We start from the raw sequence: 25,631 nt of genomic DNA, 5'->3' as shown, positions 1-25,631 counted from the left end.
CTAAAATAGTAAAATCATTTACGTACTGTTTATCATGTGTATCTGTTTGTATTTATAGATAGTGTTTAATCAACTTGCGAAGTTTGTTCATCCGTTGCATTGTTCTGACTTCCAAACGTACCACCTTAAAATTTAAATTTTGTCATTTATTTTTAAATTTTTCAATGATTTTTAAAAAATTTCTATACCTTGTTGACATTTTGACGCCTTTTATATTATTTTTTAAGGATTTTTTAATTTTGCCCAATTGGAAAAAAAAAAATTTAGTGCAACTTGATTATATTCATTTGCTCAGTTAGTGTATCTAAGATATAATGATATTCTTTGACAATCAAATGTACAAAGTCAACTTAACTGGTACATCCTTAGTTTTTATAATATGTTTTAGGTTTGACTCTCTAAACTGACAAATCTTTGAGCTTTTCTTTAAATCATATGTAACGGCTTATGGTTTACGTCTCGTACGTAGTCTAAAATACATACAGAGTTTCATCATTGTATGGTAAGATGTCTCTAGATGTCAAAGTGAGATATCTCCCGATATCAAACACCAACTAACTGTTAAACGTATCGCATATTCGCATACTCTAGTTTCTTCATAGTGATCATAGTGAAAATACCTAACTAGAAGATGAAGTCTATAAATTTGATATATACACCAAACACCAAAATTTTTTACATCCAAACTTTACTCAAGTATATATTAGGTTTAAGAAAACAAAAATATCACCAAACAAGTCCTCAAGTAATGAAGTATTAATGAGAACCTCCGTGCCTTTACATTTCCAAAAACATGAAAATAAAATTTCAATGATTTATGCAGCGTACACTTTTTCTAACTCAATTTTTTTAAAAGATAGAAGGGATAACACCCCATCCCCAACTTTAGTATGTCCATCTCGGATATATGTCTTAAATGATTTGTTTTCCCATTTTTAATGGATATAGTGTAACTAAGATCCCCTCATCAAATTTACATTTGACATGATTTTAACATTCATCAATCAAAAAAAAATTGCAAGTAGAAAATCCATGATCACCGGGGCAAAACCACAATAATTACTCTTTTCTGCCACATATATACTAGTTCTTGTTAATATTACATAAAGAAAATCCATTTCTATATCCATACATATAATCGATTTTAAAAGGATGTGACAAGTGAATAGTGTTTGTTGGCTTTGTTTTATATTTTTTTTTTCTTTTTTAATATTATTTGTCAACTAAAAAGAGACGTGGCAAGTGAATGGTATTTAATTTGTTGTTGTCTTCTTTTATATGTTTTTTATATTTCATTTTATTGTTTGATATTTCTTTTTATTAGGTTAACTTTATAAATTAAAGTAATCCTTTTATATCCATACTTATTAAAATTTTTATTTTATTTTATAACTAAGTACAAACTTAACCCGGTCATTAGTATATATTAGACAAAACATCACATAGTTTATATTAGAGGGTGCTCATTGTAAATGCTTATATTATATATACTCATGTACTCCTCATGATCGTATAATAAAAACAATAACATCAATCACTGGTTTAACTTGGTATCTAGAGCCAGAAAACTTCCTCCCACCCTAACCCTAACCTGTAGCCGCCAACTAGCCTTTCTCTCTTGTACTACATCAATGGCTCTTCTTGTTCCTTTCTCCACCCAAGATAAAACTTCTCACAACTCACACAAGTTTGCTTTCACTCTCAAACCAAAAAATTATGGTAATTGGAAAACAATGATCCAACCCTTTCTCATCACGAACAACATGTTCGGTTATATAGACGGAAAAATTCCGTGCCCACCACCCACCATCGTGACTGAAGCCTCTGGATCCGGCGACAGCGCTGTTCCGGCAAGCACCCGTACAAACCCTAATTATACCACATGGATTGCAAACGATGCTCACATCCGCATGTTTCTTATCTCCACTATTTCTGAAGAATCCTTTCATCACATCAAAGGCGATACATCTCGTGAAATCTGGGATAACCTTGCATGTGCACATGCCCCACAAACTCAGTCTCGTGAATATACACTTAAAACAAAGCTCCTGAAACTTGAGATGAAAGGAGATGAAACGCCAACGGCGTATCTTGCACGTGCTCAAGAATATGCAACTGATCTGTTAAATATTGGTAAACCATTCTCTGATGAAGATCTTGTTATGTTAGTAATCTCTGGACTCCGAGATGAGTATAATGGTTTAAAATCAAACATTCTTGGTCGTCCAACCCCAATCACCTTTGATGAGTTACCGACACTTTTATCGGATCATGATTATATGATCACAAAAAATCACCCCACCACCACTACCCATGTTTATACCGCCGCCACTAGTACACCCTCCACACTCCAAACTGGTATATTACCTACCCCTCCCATCGGTACTACCACTGCTCCCAACAGCCTCCTAGCCCTTCAACAACTAGCGGCTCAACATGGCTACAACCTAACCCCGTCGACTCCACCTCTAGCAAACTATGTCTCCCACAACAATAGAGGTCGTGGATTGTTTTCCCGGGGTCGTAGACGCAACAACAGCCCTAGACCTCCCACTCAGGGTCGTGGTCAGTTTGATTGGGCTACCAATACCAATACAGTTCATGGCACGTGCATTAGATGCGGGATAGGACATGTTCCAGTAGAGTGTCCACATCGGGATCAAACTTTCACACGCGGTCGCCCCACTACTCACTATGCTGCCAACTATGCTGATTACAGATCTACTGCTTCAACATCTTGGACCCCAGACTCGGGTGAAACTCATCATGCTACCCCAGATTTGGCAAACTTAGGCACATCTGAACCCTATCATGGCGAGGATGACCTTCACGTTGGCAATGGTACAGGTTTACCCATTCTTCACATTGGTTCCACACACATTCACTCACCACATAAAACCTTTAACTTCTCTAACATTCTGCATGTTCCACGTATCAAACAAAATCTCTTATCTGTTCAAAAATTTTGTCTCGATAATAATGTGTTCTTTGAATTTAACCCCTTCTTCTTTTCTGTGAAGGACATATCTACACGCAATACCCTCCTTACGGGTACAAGTAAAGATGGTCTCTACTCTCTTGTTCTTCCTCAACTTCAGTCAATCAACAAACATGCTTTCTCTGCCACGCGTGCTCCAGCAACAGTGTGGCATCTCGCTTAGGCCATCCTCATCATTGCACCTTATCCACTATGCTGTCAAAATATTTACTTCCTGTTTCTGATAGACATTTTGATTCAATATGTGTTGCTTGTCAAATGGGGAAATCCTCTAAACTTTCGTTGAATAATATTGTTCCTCGTAGTAATAATGTACTGGATTTGATTTTTTGTGATGTTTGGGGTCCCGCACCTACCTTATCGAGTGATGGTTATCGTTATTTTCTACTTTGTGTTGATCACCACTCAAAATTTATATGGTTTTTCCCACTGAAACAAAAATCAGATGTCTTTCAAGTATTCAAAAAGTTTGTTCTCATGGTTGAACGACAATTTTAAACAAAATTAAAACAAGTTCAATCTGACTGGGGTTGCGAATTTCGCAATCTATCAACCTTCTTCCAAACCTTAGGCATTGTCCATCGTCGTTCTTGTCCTCATACAAGCGAACAAAATGGCACCGTAGAACGCCGACACCGCCACGTAGTTGAAACGGGCTTATCTCTTCTCGCTCACTCGGCTGTTCCCCAACGGTACTGGCACTTTGCCTTTGAAACAGCCGTCTATTTGATAAATCGGATGCCATCTCGATCCCTCTCTAACAGATCCCCATTCCAAATCCTTCATAAACGCACCCCGGACTACTCATTTTTACGAATATTCGGTTGCCAATGCTTCCCATATCTTCGACCTTACAATCCACACAAAATGGATTTTCGCTCCACACCGTGCGTCTTTCTCGGCTACAATCCTGATCATCATGGTTATCGATGTCTTGACACCTCATCTGATCGTGTTTATGTTGCTCGACATGTCCGTTTCAATGAACACATCCTTCCATTTCAAGACACAAAACCAGCACCTGTCATCTCTTCTCCCACAACACCATACTCCACCTTCCTACCGTCCCCCATCTTACCTCATTCCCCACACAACACTCAATCGCCACCCACGTCGCCCGTTCCAACATCGCCTCCACCTGCATCTCCGATAAATAACTCTTCTACATCAGCCCACCACTTCCCACCATCACCTCCACCACCACCACCACCCCCCCAAACTCGTTCCCGCCCACCCAACCTTAGACAAAATCCAAAACAGAAAGTTCCCTTTGACCCATCCGCCAACATTGCCACTACCACACCACCCACCACCGAGCCTACAACCTTTACCATTGCTAACAAATCGCCCGAATGGCGTCAAGCCATGGCAGAAGAGTACTCTGCACTTGTCACCAACGGTACTTGGTCACTTGTCCCACCTGTTTCTGGAACTAATATTGTTGATTGTAAGTGGATTTACAGGATAAAAAGAGACAAAACAGGTGCTAACTCTCGCTACAAAGCTCGTTTAGTAGCCAAAGGATGCACTCAAGAACATGGCATTGATTACCATGAAACATTCAGTCCAGTGGTGAAACCCACCACAATTCGGGTAGTTTTGTCTCTTGCTGTCACTCACAAGTGGTTCCTACGTCAATTAGATTTCAAAAACGCCTTCCTTCATGGCGATCTTCAGGAAACAATTTATTTACGCCAACCGCAAGGCTTTGTTGACAAGACTCATCCGAATTATGTATGCAAACTTCACAAATCCTTATACAGTCTGAAACAAGCACCTCGGGCGTGGTTTGCAAAATTATCTACTGCCCTATTAAAGTTGGGTTTTGCTGGGTCGAAAACTGATCCGTCTCTTTTTATCTACAACTCTTGGGGCACAGTTGTCTATTTTCTGGTTTATGTGGATGACATAATAGTCACTGGCAACAACTTGGCAGCTATCGATCATGTTGTTTCTCATCTTAGTACAGAACTTGCTTTAAAAGATTTGGGCGAGCTTGATTTTTTCTTGGGGTTAGAAATTGTTAAAGTTGGCAATGACATCATTCTCTCCCAGCAAAAGTACATTCATGAGCTTCTACAACGAGCCGTCCTATCAAATGCCAAACCGGTTCCCACACCGATGAGTACCGGGTCACCTCTCTCGTTGCAAGATAGTGCCATGCTATCTGATCCAGTAAAATATAGACAAGTTGTAGGGGCTTTACAGTATCTTACTCTTTCTCGACCCGACATCACTTTTGCAGTAAATCGGGTGTGTCAGTTTATGCACAACCCCACTGAAAATCACTGGATTGCTGTTAAACGCATACTGCGGTACTTACTTGGTACCTCCAGTTATGGGCTTCACATACAACATAAATCTGGATCCACTTTACACGCTTTCACTAACACATGTTGGACAAATCTCAAAGCTTTTTCTGATGCTGATTGGGCAGGTTGCCCAATTGACCGCCGATCAACCGGAGGATTTGCCATTTATTTGGGTTCTAACCTGGTCTCATGGTCTGCACGTAAACAGCGTACCGTTTCTCGATCCTCCACAGAATCTGAATATAAAGCACTGGCTGATACGGTTGCTGAAATTACTTGGCTTGAATCACTACTGCGTGAACTTGGGGTATTTCTGTCTTCTGTTCCTACACTTTGGTGTGACAACTTAGGTGCCACCTATCTCTCGGCTAACCCAGTATTTCATGCCCGTACAAAGCACGTAGAAGTAGATTTCCACTTTATCCGAGAAAAGGTTGCCCAGGGGAGACTCCAAGTACAATTTATTTCCACTCATGACCAGATAGCCGACGTCTTCACCAAGCCACTGTCAGCGGATCGTTTTGCGTTTTTACGTTCCAAGCTGAAGGTCGTTTCCCAGCCTTAGCTTGCGGGGGAATATTAGACAAAACATCACATAGTTTATACTAGAGGGAGCTCATTGTAAATGCTTCTATTATATATACTCATGTACTCCTCATGATCGTATAATAAAAACAATAACATCAATCACTGGTTTAACTGTATATATATATTTTTTTAAATGTGTGAATCATTTGCTTGTAATTGGAGATCTAGCTTACGTTGTTTTAACTGGGTCTGCGCTAGAGGGTCTCCTCACCCTCAATACATAGTAGGAGGAAACCCCCCAACTAAACCGTCTAAAGGCACAACATTTAATTGAGATAAACCATTACCCCCTATGTAAGATTCAAACTTGCTTCACTAGAAGACTTTATTTGTGAAATTCCTATAATGTCTTCCTCATCTCTCAAAATCGAGATTTCCAATATGTAAAATGCTCAACGTCTCAAACACTGAGCTATAATGGGAAATGTCATTAGTATACTTATAAAAGGCGCCTTCCCCGGTTATATACAAACTTGTTGAAAAAATCATTGTACTACGTTATTAACAAAATGTCAAAAACTAAAATTAGAAAAAGTTATCACCGTCTTCTAGATAAAGCATCTCGTTTGACTTTTAAAGATCAGATCATTTAATCCTAAAATTCTCAAAACTTAGTCAGGATGAATATTAGAAGTCAAAAAGTCTAATATTTTGTTACCAAATCTTAATAACTGTCTTTAAAATAGGCACTGGTAGAACTAGAAGTACATATTTTCTTGCATGGACAGAAAGCAAAAGTGAACACTACAACGATATATCACAGAACAATTAAGGTACGTCCCTTTTTAGTACCCAAAACGTAGAATTATATGCACCCATAAATTTCTACATATATGGTCATGGTTAGCCACTCGCTCTACCTAATTACTCTATATATATGTAGTTCTTGATTTAGACTAATCGACTTCAAATACAAAGGGTCATACAACGACTAGAATACATTATCGGTACGTCAAAGAGATATTCATGAATATGAAAGAAAGGGACCACATAACATTGCAACAAACAAACAAACTAAAAGTACGATGAAGTTAATAAAAAACTTATGTATTACGCGACCTAGAAACATAAGACATCTCATAGCTAGCCTGATGAGAAGCTACCAGTTTGATACCAATATTTTGTTTAATGATAAATAATATGCTTAAAACATGCTAAAAAAGAGCTAGATCAAGATACGTATGTCTATTGACAGTCCAAATAAAGATAGAGAAGAATGAAAATGTGAGATCATGTGTCAAAAACTAAAATGAATTAGGCATGTTTATTTGAACGAAAGTTACACTTATGTTGCATTACTCATTCACTTATTAACATTGAATCAACTAATACCAAAAAAGAAGTTACAATATAGGACTCATTATTTATGCATTATTTTCATAGTTGGTGAGAAAAAGTCTTAACACATATTGCATACCATAACTTTGCACTTTGCAAAAGACTATGTTTCATATATGACGTACATAATCTTTGGCATTGTAGTCATTATGTTTGCAACGATTCATGAGTTAGACAAAAGTATCTACTCAATTTGGCGAGAAATATAAATTAAAGAAAGGAAACATGTTTTATATATTTAAATACAAACACTTCAAAAAAGGGAAGAAAGTAGACTTATCAAGCAAGCAATTAATGAAGAAAATTTTTACACTATTGTGACAGGTCAGTGGGTGCACCAACTCATGTTGAACATTTTTTTCCTTCTAAACTGATCTTCACCCCAAAATCAAAACCTACTTTGCCTACTTCAAACAACTCTTTCAATCTTCTTCTTCTCTATATAAGTAACTCTATTTTTCTCAATTCCACAAGTCATCTACTTTTCTCTTGGTTGAGTATACAACACACACCATCATTAGATCGAAAAACGACAACACGATGGGGTGCGACTTAACCAGCATTGCTAGCAACGGATTACGTGCATTGTCGCTTTTGAGTTTGTTGCTTCTGTTTTCAAGTTTTGTCTCCATGGCAAATGCAAAAACTCACTACCATGACTTTGTTGTACGGTTTTTTTCGTCTTACTGTACATCAACTTATCTATATATCATAATATTATTGGTAGATAACATACTGTTAATATATGCTAACTATTTTGCATGGGATATATCAGGTTCAAGAAACAAAAGTAACAAGACTGTGCAAAACGCAGACCGTTCTTACAGTGAATGGGCAACTACCAGGCCCGACCTTGGAAGTGAACAATGGCGACAGTTTAGTGATAAATGTCGTCAACAGAGCTAAAGATAATGTTACCATTCACTGGTATAACTAAACGCCATGCATATATATTCGAGTAGGAATTCTAGCAAAATGGGTGGGTTGGTCAATGCGTTGCACGTTGAAATCAGTCGATATTAGTACAAATCAAATCATGCCATAAGTAGACTGTATGCAAATATAGATTTTTGGGGACTTTTGATTTGTTTAACTTGACCCATGTAAGCTATCTTTGGTTTGAGCCATTTGAATTATCAAACACATTTATGCACGATCATGTAAATGGGTCATATTGTCACCATTCACCTCTTACCTCTAGTGTGAAAATTTTGGGGATATTTGATAAAATAGTTTTGACATTAGCAAAATTTGTGTTTTGAATACTTTAGGCATGGTGTTAGACAAATTACCACAGCATGGGCAGATGGACCTGAGTTCATCACTCAGTGTCCTATTAGACCAGGAGCGAGTTACACCTACAGGTTCATGATTACAGGACAAGAAGGAACACTATGGTGGCATGCACACAGCTCATGGGTCCGAGCCACGGTGTATGGTGCTCTTGTCATTCGCCCCAAAGAAGGAGATTCTTATCCATTTACGAAACCAAAACGTGATTCTGTCGTTATCCTTGGTATGTTAATTATTCAAAATTTATCTACAAAGGCAATTTCATAGTTGAGATGCCTGACATAATATGATGTTGATGATGATGATGATGATCAGGGGAATGGTGGAATGCTAACCCCTTGGATGTTATAAGACAAGCCATGAGATCAGGAGGAGCTCCTAATATATCGGATGCATACACTATCAATGGTCAACCTGGTGATCTATATAATTGTTCCACCAAAGGTTTGCTTTTATACAATCGTATCAATTAGCATGATAAAAGTGAAACTTTTGTGGATCTTGATATTTGCTAACACGGTTATTGTTATCATAATGTAGAAACTGTAATAGTTCCAGTGGATTCAGGCGAGACAAACCTCATTCGGGTGATCAATGCTGGTCTCAATCAACAGCTTTTCTTCAGTATTGCTAACCACAAACTCACAGTTGTCGGAGCTGATGCTTCTTATGTCAAACCTTTCGCCACCAATGTCCTCATGCTTGGACCAGGCCAAACCACTGATGTACTCATCAAAGCCGACCAACCACCAGCACGATACTATATTGCTGCACGTGCTTACGCCAGTGCACAAGGAGCGCCATTTGACAACACCACCACAACTGCCATTTTGGAGTACAAAACCGCCCCATGTCCAGCAAAGGGTGTCTCATCGAAGCCCATTATGCCTTCTCTTCCAGCTTTTAATGACACCGCTACCGCCACTGCTTTCACCACTAGCTTCAGAAGCCTAAAAAAGGTCACAGTTCCAACTGACATCGATGAGAATCTCTTCATCACTGCAGGGCTTGGACTAAACCAGTGCCCAAGAGGAGCCCCTTCTAGTACATGTCAGGGTCCAAATGGAACCCGATTCACTGCAAGCATGAACAATGTATCTTTCGCCCTCCCTTCGAATTTCTCTGTGCTGCAAGCACACCACCACGGTGTTCCTGGAGTTTTCACCACTGACTTTCCAGCAAAGCCTCCAGTGGCATTCGATTACACTGGTAACGTAAGCCGATCTTTGTGGCAACCTATTCGTGGTACAAAAGTTTACAAGTTAAAATATGGAGCGAAGGTACAAATAGTATTACAAGGTACTAATATCCAAACAGCTGAGAATCACCCCATCCATCTTCACGGATATGATTTCTACATATTAGCAGAAGGATTCGGAAACTTCAATCCTGCAACTGACACCTCTAAATTCAACCTTGTGGATCCACCACTGAGAAATACTGCCAGTTTACCAGTTAGCGGGTGGGCAGTCATTAGATTCGTTGCTGACAATCCAGGTAAAATATGGGAAACACCAACACCTATATATATATATACAGATTTTAAGTTGAACAATTACGTTTTTTAAAAAAAGTATATCGCTTATGCTTCTCATATGTTTCCTCAGGTGCTTGGATCATGCACTGTCACTTGGACGTTCACATCGGGTGGGGTTTGGCTACAGTGTTTTTAGTAGATAATGGAGTTGGAGTACTGGAGACATTACAACAACCACCAGCAGACTTGCCTGTCTGTTAATAACGTCTGCCATTTACTAATTCAAAAATCATCATGTTGTCCAAGATTACAAGAGTTTTAATGTTGTTTACCCCCACATTGGGGATTTGAATTTCTCTTATACTGTTTTGTCTTTTGTTTTTTGCATTTGTTTTGTTTTCCTTCTCTTGTAGCATTTCTGATAGCACGCTATTGTCCTTTAGAATCAACAGACAAACATATTTCGTAGCTACTTTGTTTCTAAAGCAATGAGAAGATTATCAATTATTTTTGTATTACAATCAGTTTTAGTTGTTCAGATTATCGATCATATACCAGTGTATGTTTGTTCATGATTTTCTACATGAGTCATACGTTGCTCCGTAAAGTAGTCATTATTAAACCGACACCATTTCAATTCTCTGCAAATTAATGTGATTAACAGATACATAAATTTTTAAGGGGGCATAAAATGAACAAACATGAAGTATAACACTCACAAAAAAAGTACTCGTAGAACACTCGCACTATAGTTCATCCTATGTGAATAGGAGGCGTCAGAGACTTCACAACTTAATTTTCAGTCAAAGATTATTACTCGTGGAAAGAAAGTCACTAACCATATATCAAAACTGATCGAGTTGATTCCTTATAGCCATTAGTTTTTCTTTTTTATAAAGGGAACTCTGGTTCCCTCACCTTTTAGCATTTTGGGGCCTTCTGTCATGACTCATGAGACACCACGTCTTATGTGCGAGCGAGCTGCGGCCTGCACATGGAAAATTCCACAAACAGAATCAAACATTGAAGAAATTAGTATCGGCGCCTAGTTCAATACAAAACGGGTCAAGTTTTTGCCCCATTCATTCACCAAGGATTATTTTTGTCACCAGCCATTTCATAGTCTTGTAGAAAAACATACAGAATCAAACACATATCAATATAATGCTGTTTTTTCGTCAATGAGCTGATAGAGATAACCAACTTATCAATACCCAAAGGCTCGATAGTCAGGCTCACAAGAAAACCTTGAGATCGTGTTCAGTCATACGAGAGACATGATAGTTGTCTTTCAACTTGGAGGCAGAGAATTATAGACAAAAAAAGTTGTAACTTATATTCAGTTGAATACATCTCATATCTATTGATTCATATATAGAGGAAGAGGATTGTAGTACAAACAGAAGTACCCAAACCTAACTACCTAAAACAGACCATCTTTTCAACAAACTGACATAAAGTACACATTTGTACTATATTGAAGTTTATGACATATGCTATTTGTCAAACAAGCATAGCTAATATAAATGATCGACACTAGCATATAACAATATATGTGGTTCGAATAAGTCTAAGACGGCTAATAAATCCTCAGATCAGAAGCCTACTAACTACATTCTACCAAAACTTCATCACGAATTTAGCTTTCATATAATAAAGTGTTTGCTGAAGCAAAGCAAAACAGAATAGCTAGATTGCCTAAAACACGTAATTATTTTATTGGAGAAACTAATTAGTCAAAACTCCAATATTCGATACATAATTAATTTATACCCTAACTCGGATTATATAGACTAACCAAAACATGTTAGACTACATCTAGGATTCAAACTAATTATTCAAACAAATAAATCAGCAAACGTTAATAAGGAATGTGCTCGAGTGAGTTTTTTTTTTTTTTTTAAGTTTACATAACTAACATTAATTTTGGTCTAACTTGCTTGTTCTCTTATAAACGCGTCATTTTTATATAGAATGCATACTCGTGTACATTTCGTAAAAATCCAAAAGAGTGGATAAAGTTTAGTTTCACTGCCGGTTAACGTGCTTACATAGTTACATGTATGTTGACGTGGGCAAAAGATTGAAACCGGTTCCAGTCAACGCGACTAAAACCGGTTCTTGGTCAATGTTTGACCGATTTTTTTTCGGTTTTTTTTGTCCAAGAACCGATTTAGAACCGGTTTGAACCAATTTTTAGATCCAAAAGTGTAACCGGTTCCAAACCGATCGGTTCTTGTGGAACTGGTTTTTTCGGTCCCAAATCCAGATAATCCAAACCGTTATTTTTTGGAAACCTTTATTTTCCCCATGTCTACATGTATGTATCGCCAGACCAGATAGCCAGAATCAATGGGATGACCCATTAGCTTACAGCTTAGAGTTATAAAGGCCTAAAGCCCTCAAATTTTTTATAAATAATTCCATTAATGAGGATGGGTTGGCCCAACACATTAGATGTTACATGAGACTCAAATGTCTATTTTTATTTTTATCTTTTTGATATGGGATTATTACAGATTTTTCAAAATTAAATTATTAGGAAATCACGAGCAAAATCACGTTACAACCAGATTTTCCTATAGTATGAAAATTTAAATGTTCGCATTCTCCTAAAAACACTCTTTATATATGGATAAGATAGATATATGACGATTGACTTTTTTCTATCCATCACACTTGCATATGAAAATGATTATCCTTGTTATGTAGTTATAGTGATCCATGACCAAATAGGTAAGGTGGGAAGATAGGGACGCGTTTAGTTCAAGGAAATAACTTTTATTTTTGTTTTTCAAGAAAAAATTGAAAACGTGTTCAAATTGCATTTTTCTAAAACAATTTTCTAATAAAACAAAAATTCTTACATGTTTCCACTTTTTGAATTATAATTAGAAAACTACCTTTTTTTTTGTTTTCCGTTTTCTATTTTCTGTTTCTAAGCTAATAAGATGGAGAAATAGAAAACAAAAACAAAAACAAGTGAATTTAAACATGTTTTTTAGTTTTATAATGTAACACCACAAGATTTTAAGGTAAAAGAAATTAACCCCTTTTTATAGTTTTGACATTAAATTAATTTCCTAGTGTTTTATTTTTGAATATGGGGTTAATTTAGTTGGAACTTTAACGGGTAGCGGATAAAATACCCTCAAAAATGGAAGTGGGTCGTGGCACCCATAGAATGTGTCAGCCACACACACCCATGTAATTCTTATTCCAATATTCTTCTTCTTCTTCTTTCACATGCAATCCACCCCCATTTCCTTCAAAATCAAGGTCAAAATACTTTCAAATTCAAGACTAGATATTACCCTAACAATCATCACCATCAATTTATCTCCATTCAAGAGTTTGAAAGTTAGGGTTTTGGTGGTTCTAGGTGGTGGCCGAAATTAATTAAGAAAAGGGAAAAATTGGTGAATTGAAAACCTAAGCTATTATCTTCTATTGTGAGGTATTGATTTCTATTTCATTAGTTCATTTGTTATTGAGAATTAAGGTTTATGGATGAACCATTTTGGGGGTTTTGCTAGAATTTGAATTATGGTAGTTTTTCCCCAACTTCTTAGTTAACCTAGTTGTCATTGAGTTATATGATGCATTTGATTATGAAATTTATAGGGTTATGTGATAATTTGAGTTTATGAGAAAATATGAGTTTTTGTTGTTAATGGAATATGGATGAAAATGGTAGGTTGAATTACCTAATGTTAATCTTGAGAATGGAAGTAACTCAATGACAAATGGGTTGGGTTTTGGGTTTAGAAAGGCTAGTGATTGAGTAAGACTAGGTTGAGCTAGTCAAGTTGTGAATGTAAGTTTAATGCATTTTTATGATATGATTATAGGTTGAGCTTGTTGAGCATTATTGTTATAGCTTTATTGTCCTTGTTGCGGAGGAGGTGAGTATATTTGCATACCTTTATGTATACGTTGGGCCAATTACCATGAGATGTGAATGTTCCAAGCATGGTAATTGGTTCGGTGTTAAGCCCATGTGAGGCATTGTTTATGAGGCCTAAGAACCTCCGCGGCCTAAGAATCCCGATTGACATGATTGTTATGATTGTTTAGCTTATATGGATCCATATATGTGTTGTTAGTGTACAAGGTGAATATGTAAATGTGACATGACGATGTCATAGGTTACATGTAAAAGTCCTTGTACTTTGCCCTCCTTCGTATCCGTAAATGTATGCAAGTATATTCACTAAGCCTTTGCTTATATTTTTAGATGTTTACTCTCTTATAGGTAGTTCCGGAAGAAGGAACTAGTGTGATCTAGAGCTTGAAGTGTTTGAAGCGAATTTTTTGCAAGATTTAAGGTAATTAGGTCATTCGTGGAAGAATGACGATCTTTTGGTAGAGACTTAGAAATCCCTCATCCCCATGGCTCTTGATGCAATGTCTCTTTTGGTAAACTTTGTTTGGTACATTTCTGCAAAAATGGTCATAAGTGTGTCTTTTGGAATTGTAAAGTATGAATGGTGGTTGACATGAAAAGTGTCAACTTGGGTAAGACGACCCGTCATGGTGAAAAATTGTGTTTTTGAGAAATGGTCATTGTTGAAATGTTGGATTGTATAATTATAACTTCTTTGTGTGTTTAAGTATGAGATATGTCTTTTTGGTCATAAAAATGTTGTCAAGAAAGGTTGTCAATTGTGGTAGAACTGCAGGAAACTACGGATGCTGCTTATCATCCTTCAGAGCATCCGCAGGAGAACGCGGATCATCCGCCCTACCATCCTCCATCTGCTGTCCTCGACATCATTTTTACCGAGCCTTCATTTGAACTTCCCGAGTCATGAAACTTGTAAATTAGTCTTATTATACCATTATAAGAATATTCAATTTGTCATTTCTTGATTTATAATATTTCGATTTTCGACGAAAATTTGCATTATTTTTTCTAAGTACCAAAATTTTTCCAACTTGTGCAATATTTTATTAAATAATCATTAAAAGAGTTTGGGGCGTTATATATAAGATTAAAAAATGAAAATTGCATCTTATTTTGAATGCGTTTTCAAAATTTTATAGGAAAAAAAAACCCTTTTCTTTTCTTAAAAAATTGAAAATGAAAAATTATAAAACATTTTATTGAACTAAACGCACCCTAGATGTTTCATCAATATTATACATGTTCTTTAAGAACTTAATCATAAAAGTGGGATTTGAAATCATATATGGTTAGACTCAACGCGACTGGCAATGAAAATAGGAAAAAAGTGATGTCAAGAAGAAAATACATCATAATTTATAACACAAAATTCAATGATTGAAGTCACTCGATACGTCATATGACATTATACTTAAAAACGATCGTCAGAATTTAAACGATATCGATCATCTTCTTTACATAATAAATGTCTACCTTTTTCTTTAGTCTAATTTATGGAAGCGCAACAAGAAAGTGGATAAATTTATTTACTAAGGTCTCCGGATTGATTCTATATACTCGTAAAAAGCTATTACTGTAAAATATTTTATCGTTCTCTTGATCGTCAGAACTTAGCTTTCCTTGTTTTTAAATTATAGTAATCATTATTTAAATTTCAAGTTTTAGTATCAAATTCGAGAAATGTTTTTATTATGGTTTTCGTTTGGAGACTAATTAAATAATATACTGTATTAAATAAACTACACCTTACACGACTAAGAGAATCATAGTTATTTCATTAAATATACTACAACTATATATAATGTCGTCAAAAAGTGCTTTGTCCTTGTGAGATGATGGAGCCAAATGAAGCTTCCTCTTAACTTAACCATCCTTATCTCCGTTTGTTTACTTACCAAGTAGTTTCAAAAAGAAAAGAAACGCAGGCAATATATTAAGGGGTGTTTGGTATTGCGATTACAAAACAAAATCCACGTTTGCAAAATAGATTATGTGTTTTCAAAAAGCATGCAATTACATGCTTCTCAAAAAATGTATTTTCATAACCGATAATCACTTTTTCATACAAACACTTTTTTAGATTATTTACGTTTTACAAACGTAAAACGTAAATAATCAGGTAATCAGTTTATAACGCAATCCCAAACGCCATTAGATTGTTCGAACAAAATTAATACTTATGTTTGCGTTAAAAAGACTTGAAATAAATTCCAACATGTTCAAACTATGTAGTATTGGTTCTTGCCGTCAAGTTATCATTGAATTTTTTATATATCTAGCTATTATAATAAGATGATTTAATATTATATTATATTATATATTAGATTAAACTCATACGTTGCACAGTAAAAAATTTAACTATATCATATTTAATTAAATCTAAAAATAATTCGATATAATCGATATGTAATTATTACTCTATATAATAACTTAAACAAATACGTGACTAAGTTTAAAATTAAAAGTTTTTATTCATTATATAATATTTAAAACCCGGTACGTTGTATGGATACTAATTATATGAGATATTAAAAGATAGTTTTTACTAATAATATGGCCGCACAATTAATATATACATGTAATACTCATAAATAAATAACATATAGGGTGGAATGCACAAAATAGCATATATACATATATATATATATATATATATATATATATATATATATATGGTATTTATAAAATTCAAAATAATGCATTGGAACAATAACTATACCACAATATATTTTTTGAGTTAATAATATAATAATTTTAGTTGAAATCTAAACTAGTTTTGATTAAAATTCCTATGTTTCGTATATATAGCAATTTTTAATTTATAATAACTTGCATCATTTTACAACTTACGTTTATTTAACATTTAAAGCAAGACAATATATTATATCATTGTCATGAGAGTGTCATTGTTTGCATTAATATAGTTATTAATTTGTTTGATGTTTTTATACATCCTATTATTCTTATATGTTATGTTATTTTTATTGTTGATGCATGTATTGTTGCCTTTTTTAAAATATGGTTTTCTAAATAAACTTGAATACGCTTTAAAGACCATAAACTGAACTAAAAAATATATATATCTCTTATATTAATAAAAGATAATTGTTTTTAGATATTTTTTTCCTATGTGGCAAGCTCATGTCCCTTCCTACAAGTGTTTTTAGAAAATTATGACATCATATTTGTTATTTTTTTTTTTTACTTTCTATAAATTTATTTAACCTTAAACATTATATATTTATAATTAATTTAAGAAAGATATATCTCATTAAATAAAGTATTAAATAGAGTATTGAATATATTATATTGTTTCTTAAGTTTAACGGGAAAAAATATAACCATTTACAACTAATATATATCAATAAGTCACATAAAATTATCATAAATTTAGTATTTAATTTACAGTGTTTAATCATCATTGCTTGAGTCATTATTATTCATACTGAAATTCTGTAAAATATTTTTTAAAAAAAAACTTTAGTTATTTTCTAATAAACATTATTTATAAAACTTTTATTAAAAATCTCGGGTTAAACCTGAGTTAATTAGCTAGTATATATATTATTCAAACATGAAGTCGGTAAGTTGATCCTGCACCTTCGATTATATTTTTATCTGCATATATAATTTTGTGTCAATTTGCATATATAATAACATCTCATTTATACGAAATATTGTCATTTGGCAAAGAAGGGGTGTACTTTTAATTAGTTAATTCCAAGTGATGCGTTGTTTAATATTTTCGTAGTTTTGTTTGACACGTTTCGATACAAGTAGTTATTAGTTTTATCGTTTAATAATGTAAATTGAAATAATTAATATTGGATCTATAAATTTATCTAACTTTTATACGTGTTGGAGAAACATATATGCATCGTTACAACCATAGGGTCGAGATGATGAAAGTGAACCAGCCAACAGCTTTTAGTGTAGTTTAAAATGTTGAATTGATCATATATAGATTTGTATTTAAAACTCTTGATATGCTGGTAATTTTCTGTAAACTTTAATAATATAAAGTAATTGTTTTAGCCAGGTATTCTGTCTATATATATCCGTCCAACTGGCCGGTATTTCACGTTCCTTAGACTAAGCGGAGTAGCCCTTCCTGGGAATGCCCTCCGCCCAATACCAGCTTGCCACGTGTCCTGCAATCATTAGGAGGGGCATTCCCCCATTCCCTCGGGGTGGGGGCATTCCTTTTATTACTTTTATATATATATAGTTGGGTTAAAAAAAAAAGAAAAAACTTAAAAGTTTGCTTTATCCTTTTACGAGGCAATATTCCCAATAAAAGTCCAACCTGTAGACCATGCGCAGGTAAAAAAACAAAAACCAAACGCTCGTTTGAAATGCGAAGCCTTCACTTTTGTAACATGTGGAATGCCCCCGGGACCGAGATAGGGCGTTCCGGTGGTAATTTCGAGAAGAAACGGGCTATTCCGCTTAGTCTTAGAAACCCAAAGCAAGCATGCGGGTAGATTGTATTTTAAAATTGTAACAACTTGTACTTCAATTCTCAAATTGATCAAAACTTGAGAATATATATGATGAATTGATAAATATTATCCATATATTTGATTTGAATCATTATCGTTTAAAATCTGTTCGAGCTAATTTAAAATTTATTAATATTGCCAGTTGTTCCTTTTTTAGAAAAGGGCTCGATCATCTAGAAAAGTGGGGTCTGATCTTAAAAGAAAACCATCAAGTTGATGAAGGTAGTTGTTAAGAGCAGAGGATGAAAAAACGTACAATGACCAAGATAAATGCAAGTTGCAAGTACCGACTACCCTCCACACCCATACGATACGTACGTACACATACATACATAGCCAGAGATGTATATTCATGCACATGTATTATATGCAATGTACCATAGTAGCTTACATTTCAACATATATTGGTTTTGATTGCAATCCGGGAGTGTGCCACATAAGTAACTTGACAAATATATATATATATATTTTTTATAATTTATACATACTGTCAATTGATATAGTGACATTTGATCCATAAGTACTAACTAGTGTAATTGTAATAACATTTGATCGCCTTAATTTACTGTCAATTACGAGTAGTTGCTAACATGGTATTAACTAGTTTATCAACTATGTACGACTCTAATCTTAAGAATACACACACAAACTATTACACACCTAATTAATGTTAGTTTTGAAATTTTGCAACTGTTGTTTGATAGTACATGTAAACTGTACTAGGATTAGTAGGATAGGATTTAAATTTTCAACTAGCTATGAAATTTACTGCAGAAATATCATGGATCATCCGTCGTTCTTAATTTCATAACTCGTTTTCAAATTAATCCAACTGTTGATCGCGTCTCTTCATAAATTTGTAATCAGTCCTTTTAATTTGATTTTTGAAACACCGCACAAAGATTAGTTTCACGCGTATGAACTATTAAACGTGTAGATTTTTCTTTTTTTTTTTTATGTATATTTGATTTATTAAATATGTGAGGGTGATCTTTTCTTGGCTTCGGCTTCGTAATTGGCACGAGCTTTCATTAATTTTATAATTTTCGCAGTTAAAGCCTCGGAAAAAATTTATAATGTATAGATTTGTGTTTTCTTCTAGATTTGTAATTGTACATTTTAGCCTCTAACATTTTGCTAGTGGCTGTTATAATATATATACAAAATTTTGCCGTTCAATATATATGTATATATATTCACAGTTTATTGTCACAAACATATATGTGTGTGTGTGTTCTACTAAACAAATTAACTAATAATTTTAGTTTGTGTAAAGCAAAGTTAAAAGATCACATGAAAGGCAAGGTTGAGCAATTGGGTGTATTTATCCTAATTGCTTTTGTTTAATGCAATGGTCTGCGCATCTGGCGGAGTGTATGAACTTGGACATGATAAATATGGTCGCAGAATTAAAATAATTAACCAAAAATATTAGTAATGATATATATTAGGCCACTTTGATTAGTAAATCTTCTATGATGAGTTCAGTGACGTACACTTTTGATTAATTATTTTCTATGATATATATTAGGCCATTATATATATACTAAATTCTTCATATAAAGTGTAGTATATATATGTATAGTCAAACATCTTCAAATTCAAGTTGATACTAAATTCCACTGTAAAAATAAGTTTAGTAGCTACATTATACGATACGTACATTAATAACGAAAGGGTCTCACACTAAACGAATCTTAAATAGTCTTTCTCACCATATCACCTTCTTAATTGAAAAATACCGTCGAAGAGAACCTAACAAGGCTCGAACTCAAGACTTTTGAGTAAACTTCCCCGGGGCTTCACATAACAGGTTTAGTGAAATACCCCTGGCCACTGGAGTTTAACCAAGTGTTTATGATACAGTAATAACTACCAGTTAGAGTAGTAATTAACTTATACAAATACATATTTTTATAAACAAAGGTATATTAAATACAATCTAATTAATCGTCACTAATTATGCGTTATGTATGTGTCGAAACAAGATTTTAGTCAAAAATAAAAAAATAAAATGGACTAAGAATAGTCGGTGGTGTGTAACATACTAACATTCATGCACAGTTCCTAGCTAGATTCACTTTCTCCCATATCTAGACGTCCCACTCCAATCTAAAAGTATGTCATGCTTAGTAATAGTGTCGACAATTTACATCAAATGGTAAATTACTTGATTGTATAAAGTAAACTGGCGTGAATTTACAAACTTTACTTTCTATCACCAGCAATTTACTATGTTGATTCTCCTATAAGAATGAAATAATATTTTTCAAGTTATTAAAACAAAATTAAAATGAATGAGTTATTAATAAACATATCCGACTTTTGATGATTTTAACGTTATAATATAGTTATGATTGAATTTTTGGATTAAGTCCATTATAATATATGTGATGTAAATCAGATGGCCGGGATGTTAATGGACATTGGACAACGCTCTTAGTAAGAGGTCAACCTTAATGACAAAAAACTAAAATGCGCTTACAATATAATTTAGGGAAATGATTAATTCTCCAAACCAAATAGTATAATAATCCTTTTTACTAAGAAATGATGACATGTGAAAGAATCAAGGTCTAAGATTAGGAAAAAAAATTAGTGGATAACACATGTCACCTTGTTAATGTTTTAAGAGGAGAATTATTACGCTATTTGCTTAGGATGATTTATTATTATTTTCCTATAATTTATGTGCTAACATCATAATGGTGATTCTATATTATATTTCAACTTTACATTTGGGTATATAACTTTAAAGAATTTTTTTTTTCATTTCATTTTTTTTTTCAAGATCATTGCGAGATGAACTCATCATTCAATAAATTTGGCAAACAAAAAATTTTATGCAATTGTCATATGTTGATTAAGCCTTGAGTTACAATACGAATATAGTGTGATAATTAATTTGACTTGATGAGTTTTTATTTTTATTTTTTCAACTTTGATTGATATATATGTTATCTATGTTATATAAGATACTTATTGTCATCACCACTTATATTGGGTGGTAGGGGCTCTAGTCTCTTGCAGAAAAAACCAAGGTTCAAACCTTGACAATTATATTTTTTGGTGTATTTAAATAGTGTGATGGTAGTTTAAAAATATGCTCTTAAAATATATATATATATATATATATTATTTATTAAATGTTATATCAATAGAAAATGGGCAATGATCTATATATCATATATTTTTAGCCATACACAATTATATATATTTTAAGTTGTTGTATTGTTCAACACTTTGAAACATGTTTAGTGGTGTAAAATTAATAGTGCAGGTACTATTAGCTATAAAAAATATATTTTAAAAGTCAGTTTATATTAAGTGTTATATAATAAAACAAACAAAAATATTTATGCATAATATTCTTCCCGACTCATTTTAAATATGATAGTTTAACATTTCAAGTAATATATTTTTGTTATAGTGTTATAATATACACTTTATATGAATGAATTAAATTTGTATTGATATAAATTTTGTTACCATATAAAAATTAATTAAACTAGCTGGACAATGGGACAAACAAAGTAAAAGAAAAAGAAAGGGAAAACAAAGAAAAAGAAAGAAAGGAAATTAAGAAAGGAGATGATGCAAGTTGGTTGCTCCCACTTGCATGTCCGGCGTAATCCCTGTGTTTCTTCCTCTTTAAACTTTTTCCACCATATATTACATTACATACAACAACTTGCTCCCATGCCTCCTTCCCATCCATTCCTCACGCCATCCATCTCTATCTCTATTTCGTATATATACATATATATATCTCTACGTACGTGCTCTCTATTATTATTCCATCATATCACACACCCTTAATAATTTTATTCATCCCCTCTCTAGCAAGCTATACCAAAAATAATATGCCTTCTTCTATTCAAGTCCAAAGACTCCCTACTACCAGCACCACCAACCACCCCACCACCGTCAACCACCAAAAACAACCGTCGTCTTCCACAACCACGATATCCAGAGTCCCATCATCTATATCTATCCCACAAGATTTAATCCACCATCACACACACGCACTTGGCCCCCACCAGTGTTCTTCGGCAGTCATCCAAACCATCTCCGCCCCCGTGGCATCCGTGTGGTCGGTCGTCCGCCGCTTCGACAACCCACAAGCGTACAAGCACTTTCTCAAAAGCTGTAACGTGATACTGGGTGATGGTGACGTGGGCACTTTAAGAGAAGTACACGTGGTGTCGGGATTACCAGCTGGATCTAGCACCGAACGTCTAGAGATCTTGGATGATGATCTTCATGTGATGAGCTTTAGTGTTGTTGGGGGTGATCATAGGCTAACAAACTATAGATCTGTCACGACTTTACATCCGTCACCGACCTGTCACGGTAGCACTGTTGTTGTTGAGTCGTATGTTGTTGATGTGCCACCGGAAAACACGAAAGAAGAAACGTGTGTGTTTGTTGATACTATCGTCCGATGTAACTTGATTTCTTTGAAGCAATTTGCTGAAAACTTGGTGAAGAGTAATAATCATTAACAGTAAATAATGTCAGCCTCAGCTCTAATTGTGAACATTAATTAATTGGTTGATGATCGATCATGTTCTGTTTTGTTTTGTTTTTTTTTCATGGGTTTAATCAATTTATTAATTCACTCTAGTAATGATATGATGTGGGTAGAGATAATATATATACAAAGTATATAATTAGAGATCAAATTTTCGGTGTTTTAATCTTATAGGGTTTAATTATATATATATATATATATATATATATATATATAATTTCGTTGTTAATGATCATGTGAATTGAATATATACTAGTGATTCTTCATATATAATATTTCATATGTTAGTATGTAAATGTTACATTAATCAAGAACAAAGAATGTTGAGTCTTTGTTTTGCATGAACTATGAAGTATTTCTGAGTATTTATTTTCTTTTTATTTAATTTATTAACTATATATATATAAATATATATATATATTTATAAACATTCAAAAGTACTCATAAATGATTTTGAATTTACATGTAGGATCAAAGACATCTTTCCTTTTGATAAATATATATCATGTGATTTAATGATTTTGTTTTAGAGTTATTGGATGAATTAAGGATAATTAATCGGCTCAAAATTCCTTTTAAATCATAATACGATGACATGTAAAAAGCAAAAAAAATAAAATTAAGAAACAGGTTAAATGAAATACACCTGTTACATTCATATGATTTTAAAAGATTTTTTTGACTAATATTTTAATTACACCACCACTCTACGTACTAACTAACTCTTAGAATAACTACACTAATTATTATATCAGTCACATTTACTTCAATAGGCTATATTACTCGTCGTCACAACCACATGTCGTCGCCGTCAACCGTCACCAACGCAGTACCCTCGCCGCATTACGTGGACAACGTGCTAGTATAACTAGAACTATATAAATAACAATTAAGAAACTAGAATGATAAATATATCAGTATATTTCATACTGTAACTTAATTAGAAACTCGATTATTAATATATTGAACCGAAAGATAGGTAATAAATTTTCTTTAAGGCAACTAACAAAATGGATTAATATATTGAACCGAAAGATAGGTAAAAAAAAATTCATTTTTAATGAAGTTAATTTGTACTGTTTTTATCTAAACTTGTTTACCATGATCTTGAAGTTTTTTTTTAATGAATTTCTATTTTATGTTATTTTAAAAAATTATACTACGACTAATAACCATGATTATTGGTTCCGGGACTAGCCACCAAGATAGCTTTACTACTAAGCTAGGCATTATGTGCAGTTGCAAAATTATACGATGGTCGATTAAGACTCAAGAGTGGCATGTCAACTACACAATTTTTATAAAAATTGGGGTCGATGGGTGATCAAGAAGGCCCATGGACTAGGTTAGTGACCTCAGCTCCATTGCACACTACGGAGAGGTGCTATCTTAAGGTCGGCCCAAGTGGTCGAGCCTACATAATAATATTTATAATATTATTTCTATGTATTTATTCAGTTTAAAGGTAATTGTTACTTTAGATCGATGTAATTTAATTTTGTAGTGTAAATATACGATTGTTAGTATCATAAAGACAGTTTAAGTGTTCCATCATTGTTTGTGTGAAAGTTATGTGGATAAAACTCAAGGTAAAGAAAACAATAATAGTGTGAAACATGCATTAGATAACTCAATGCGCGCAACTTGTTGATTTTTATAATTTTATCAATTTAATTAATTCATTTAAAAAAAGCAGTACACGGAATAACATTGCCCAAGTTGCAGTATTAAGTATAATTTTGTTTTTAACATAGCTGAGTTATGTAAACTAGGGAGCTGCTTGGTTAATTTACTGAAATCCTTTCAAATGATAAGTGATATTAATACCACAAACAATGATTAATTACCACATTGTACAACGTTTATAGCATATTATACAAGACAGTAAAGCACATATGTGATAAATACATCAATTGTTTTGATATGAATATCACTTCCCTTGTAACAACTGGTTCTTGAATGATTGCACAATATATAGGATGAGTATATCTTTAATCTTTTTCACATGTGAATATGTGATATACACTACTTTCGACCTGGGTAATTAACTGCGTATCCAGATCTAAGTTTTAGATATACAAGTTGCTTAATTACTGTATATTGTAATTACAATACTGGCCTGTACGTACACGTAAGATTTATTATATATCAAGCTCCTGGCCGGTTTACGAGAGGATACTGACCCCAAACGTACCCAAAAGCCAAACTTCATTTCATTCCTTTATCTGAGTTTATCATTAATTGGAAAGGGAAAAAGAAAAACAAATTAACAAATTGAAGTGATACGGAATCAAGGTACAACCAAGCCAGTTGTTGTGTACGTGCACGGTCGCATGGAGGATTAAACGTTTGGCATCAACCCTTTTTATCCATTTATTTTTGGTGCCTGGTATCCCGATCAGACTTTTAGTAATTCAACCACACTATTTGCAGCGATTATCGTTATAAATAGTGGTGTTTTGTCCATATTCAATTATTTGCAGCGATTACTGACAGGGGAGCCATTATTACGTCGTCAGATTTGCCATTACACACAGGGGCTCACACTATTTGCAGCGACTAACACTGCAAATAGTAGTTGTGGTCGAGATATCAAAAAACAATGGTGGGGATACAGGCTGCGTTATTTATTACGGCCCTATGCCTATCAGCCTATCTCCGTATAGTATAATAATAAGTTAA

General features: G+C 33.9%; 2 protein-coding genes and 1 pseudogene across 2 annotated transcripts; all 3 read left to right on the top strand.

The window, feature by feature from the left end:
- The first annotated feature begins 7,765 nt into the window (after positions 1–7,765).
- LOC122605354 (laccase-12-like) lies at positions 7,766–10,432 on the top strand. Its single transcript, XM_043778279.1, has 6 exons — positions 7,766–7,902; positions 8,012–8,163; positions 8,508–8,752; positions 8,845–8,973; positions 9,070–10,026; positions 10,137–10,432. Exons 1-6 carry the CDS (start codon positions 7,777–7,779, stop codon positions 10,265–10,267), a joined length of 1,740 nt encoding a protein of 579 aa, XP_043634214.1. The 5' UTR covers positions 7,766–7,776; the 3' UTR covers positions 10,268–10,432.
- An 11,699-nt stretch (positions 10,433–22,131) lies between these two features.
- On the top strand, positions 22,132–23,115 carry LOC122605149 (abscisic acid receptor PYL4-like). Its single transcript, XM_043778033.1, has one exon. It carries the CDS (start codon positions 22,279–22,281, stop codon positions 22,918–22,920), a length of 642 nt encoding a protein of 213 aa, XP_043633968.1. The 5' UTR covers positions 22,132–22,278; the 3' UTR covers positions 22,921–23,115.
- A 1,142-nt stretch (positions 23,116–24,257) lies between these two features.
- On the top strand, positions 24,258–24,368 carry LOC122606345 (annotated as a pseudogene).
- Positions 24,369–25,631: the final 1,263 nt, after the last annotated feature.

This window comes from Erigeron canadensis, chromosome 6 (genome assembly GCF_010389155.1).
Source record: "Erigeron canadensis isolate Cc75 chromosome 6, C_canadensis_v1, whole genome shotgun sequence".
In the NCBI taxonomy this organism is placed as follows: Eukaryota; Viridiplantae; Streptophyta; class Magnoliopsida; order Asterales; family Asteraceae; genus Erigeron; species Erigeron canadensis.
This window is presented reverse-complemented; position numbering and strand designations above follow the sequence as displayed.

Bases quoted from the DNA above. Each gene is read 5' to 3' on its own strand.
- LOC122605354 (XM_043778279.1), top strand. From the start codon at position 7,777: ATGGGGTGCGACTTAACCAGCATTGCTAGCAACGGATTACGTGCATTG. The intron at 8,164-8,507 runs GTATAACTAAAC...TGAATACTTTAG, and splicing joins GATAATGTTACCATTCACTG to GCATGGTGTTAGACAAATTA. The intron at 8,974-9,069 runs GTTTGCTTTTAT...ATCATAATGTAG, and splicing joins ATATAATTGTTCCACCAAAG to AAACTGTAATAGTTCCAGTG.
- LOC122605149 (XM_043778033.1), top strand. From the start codon at position 22,279: ATGCCTTCTTCTATTCAAGTCCAAAGACTCCCTACTACCAGCACCACC.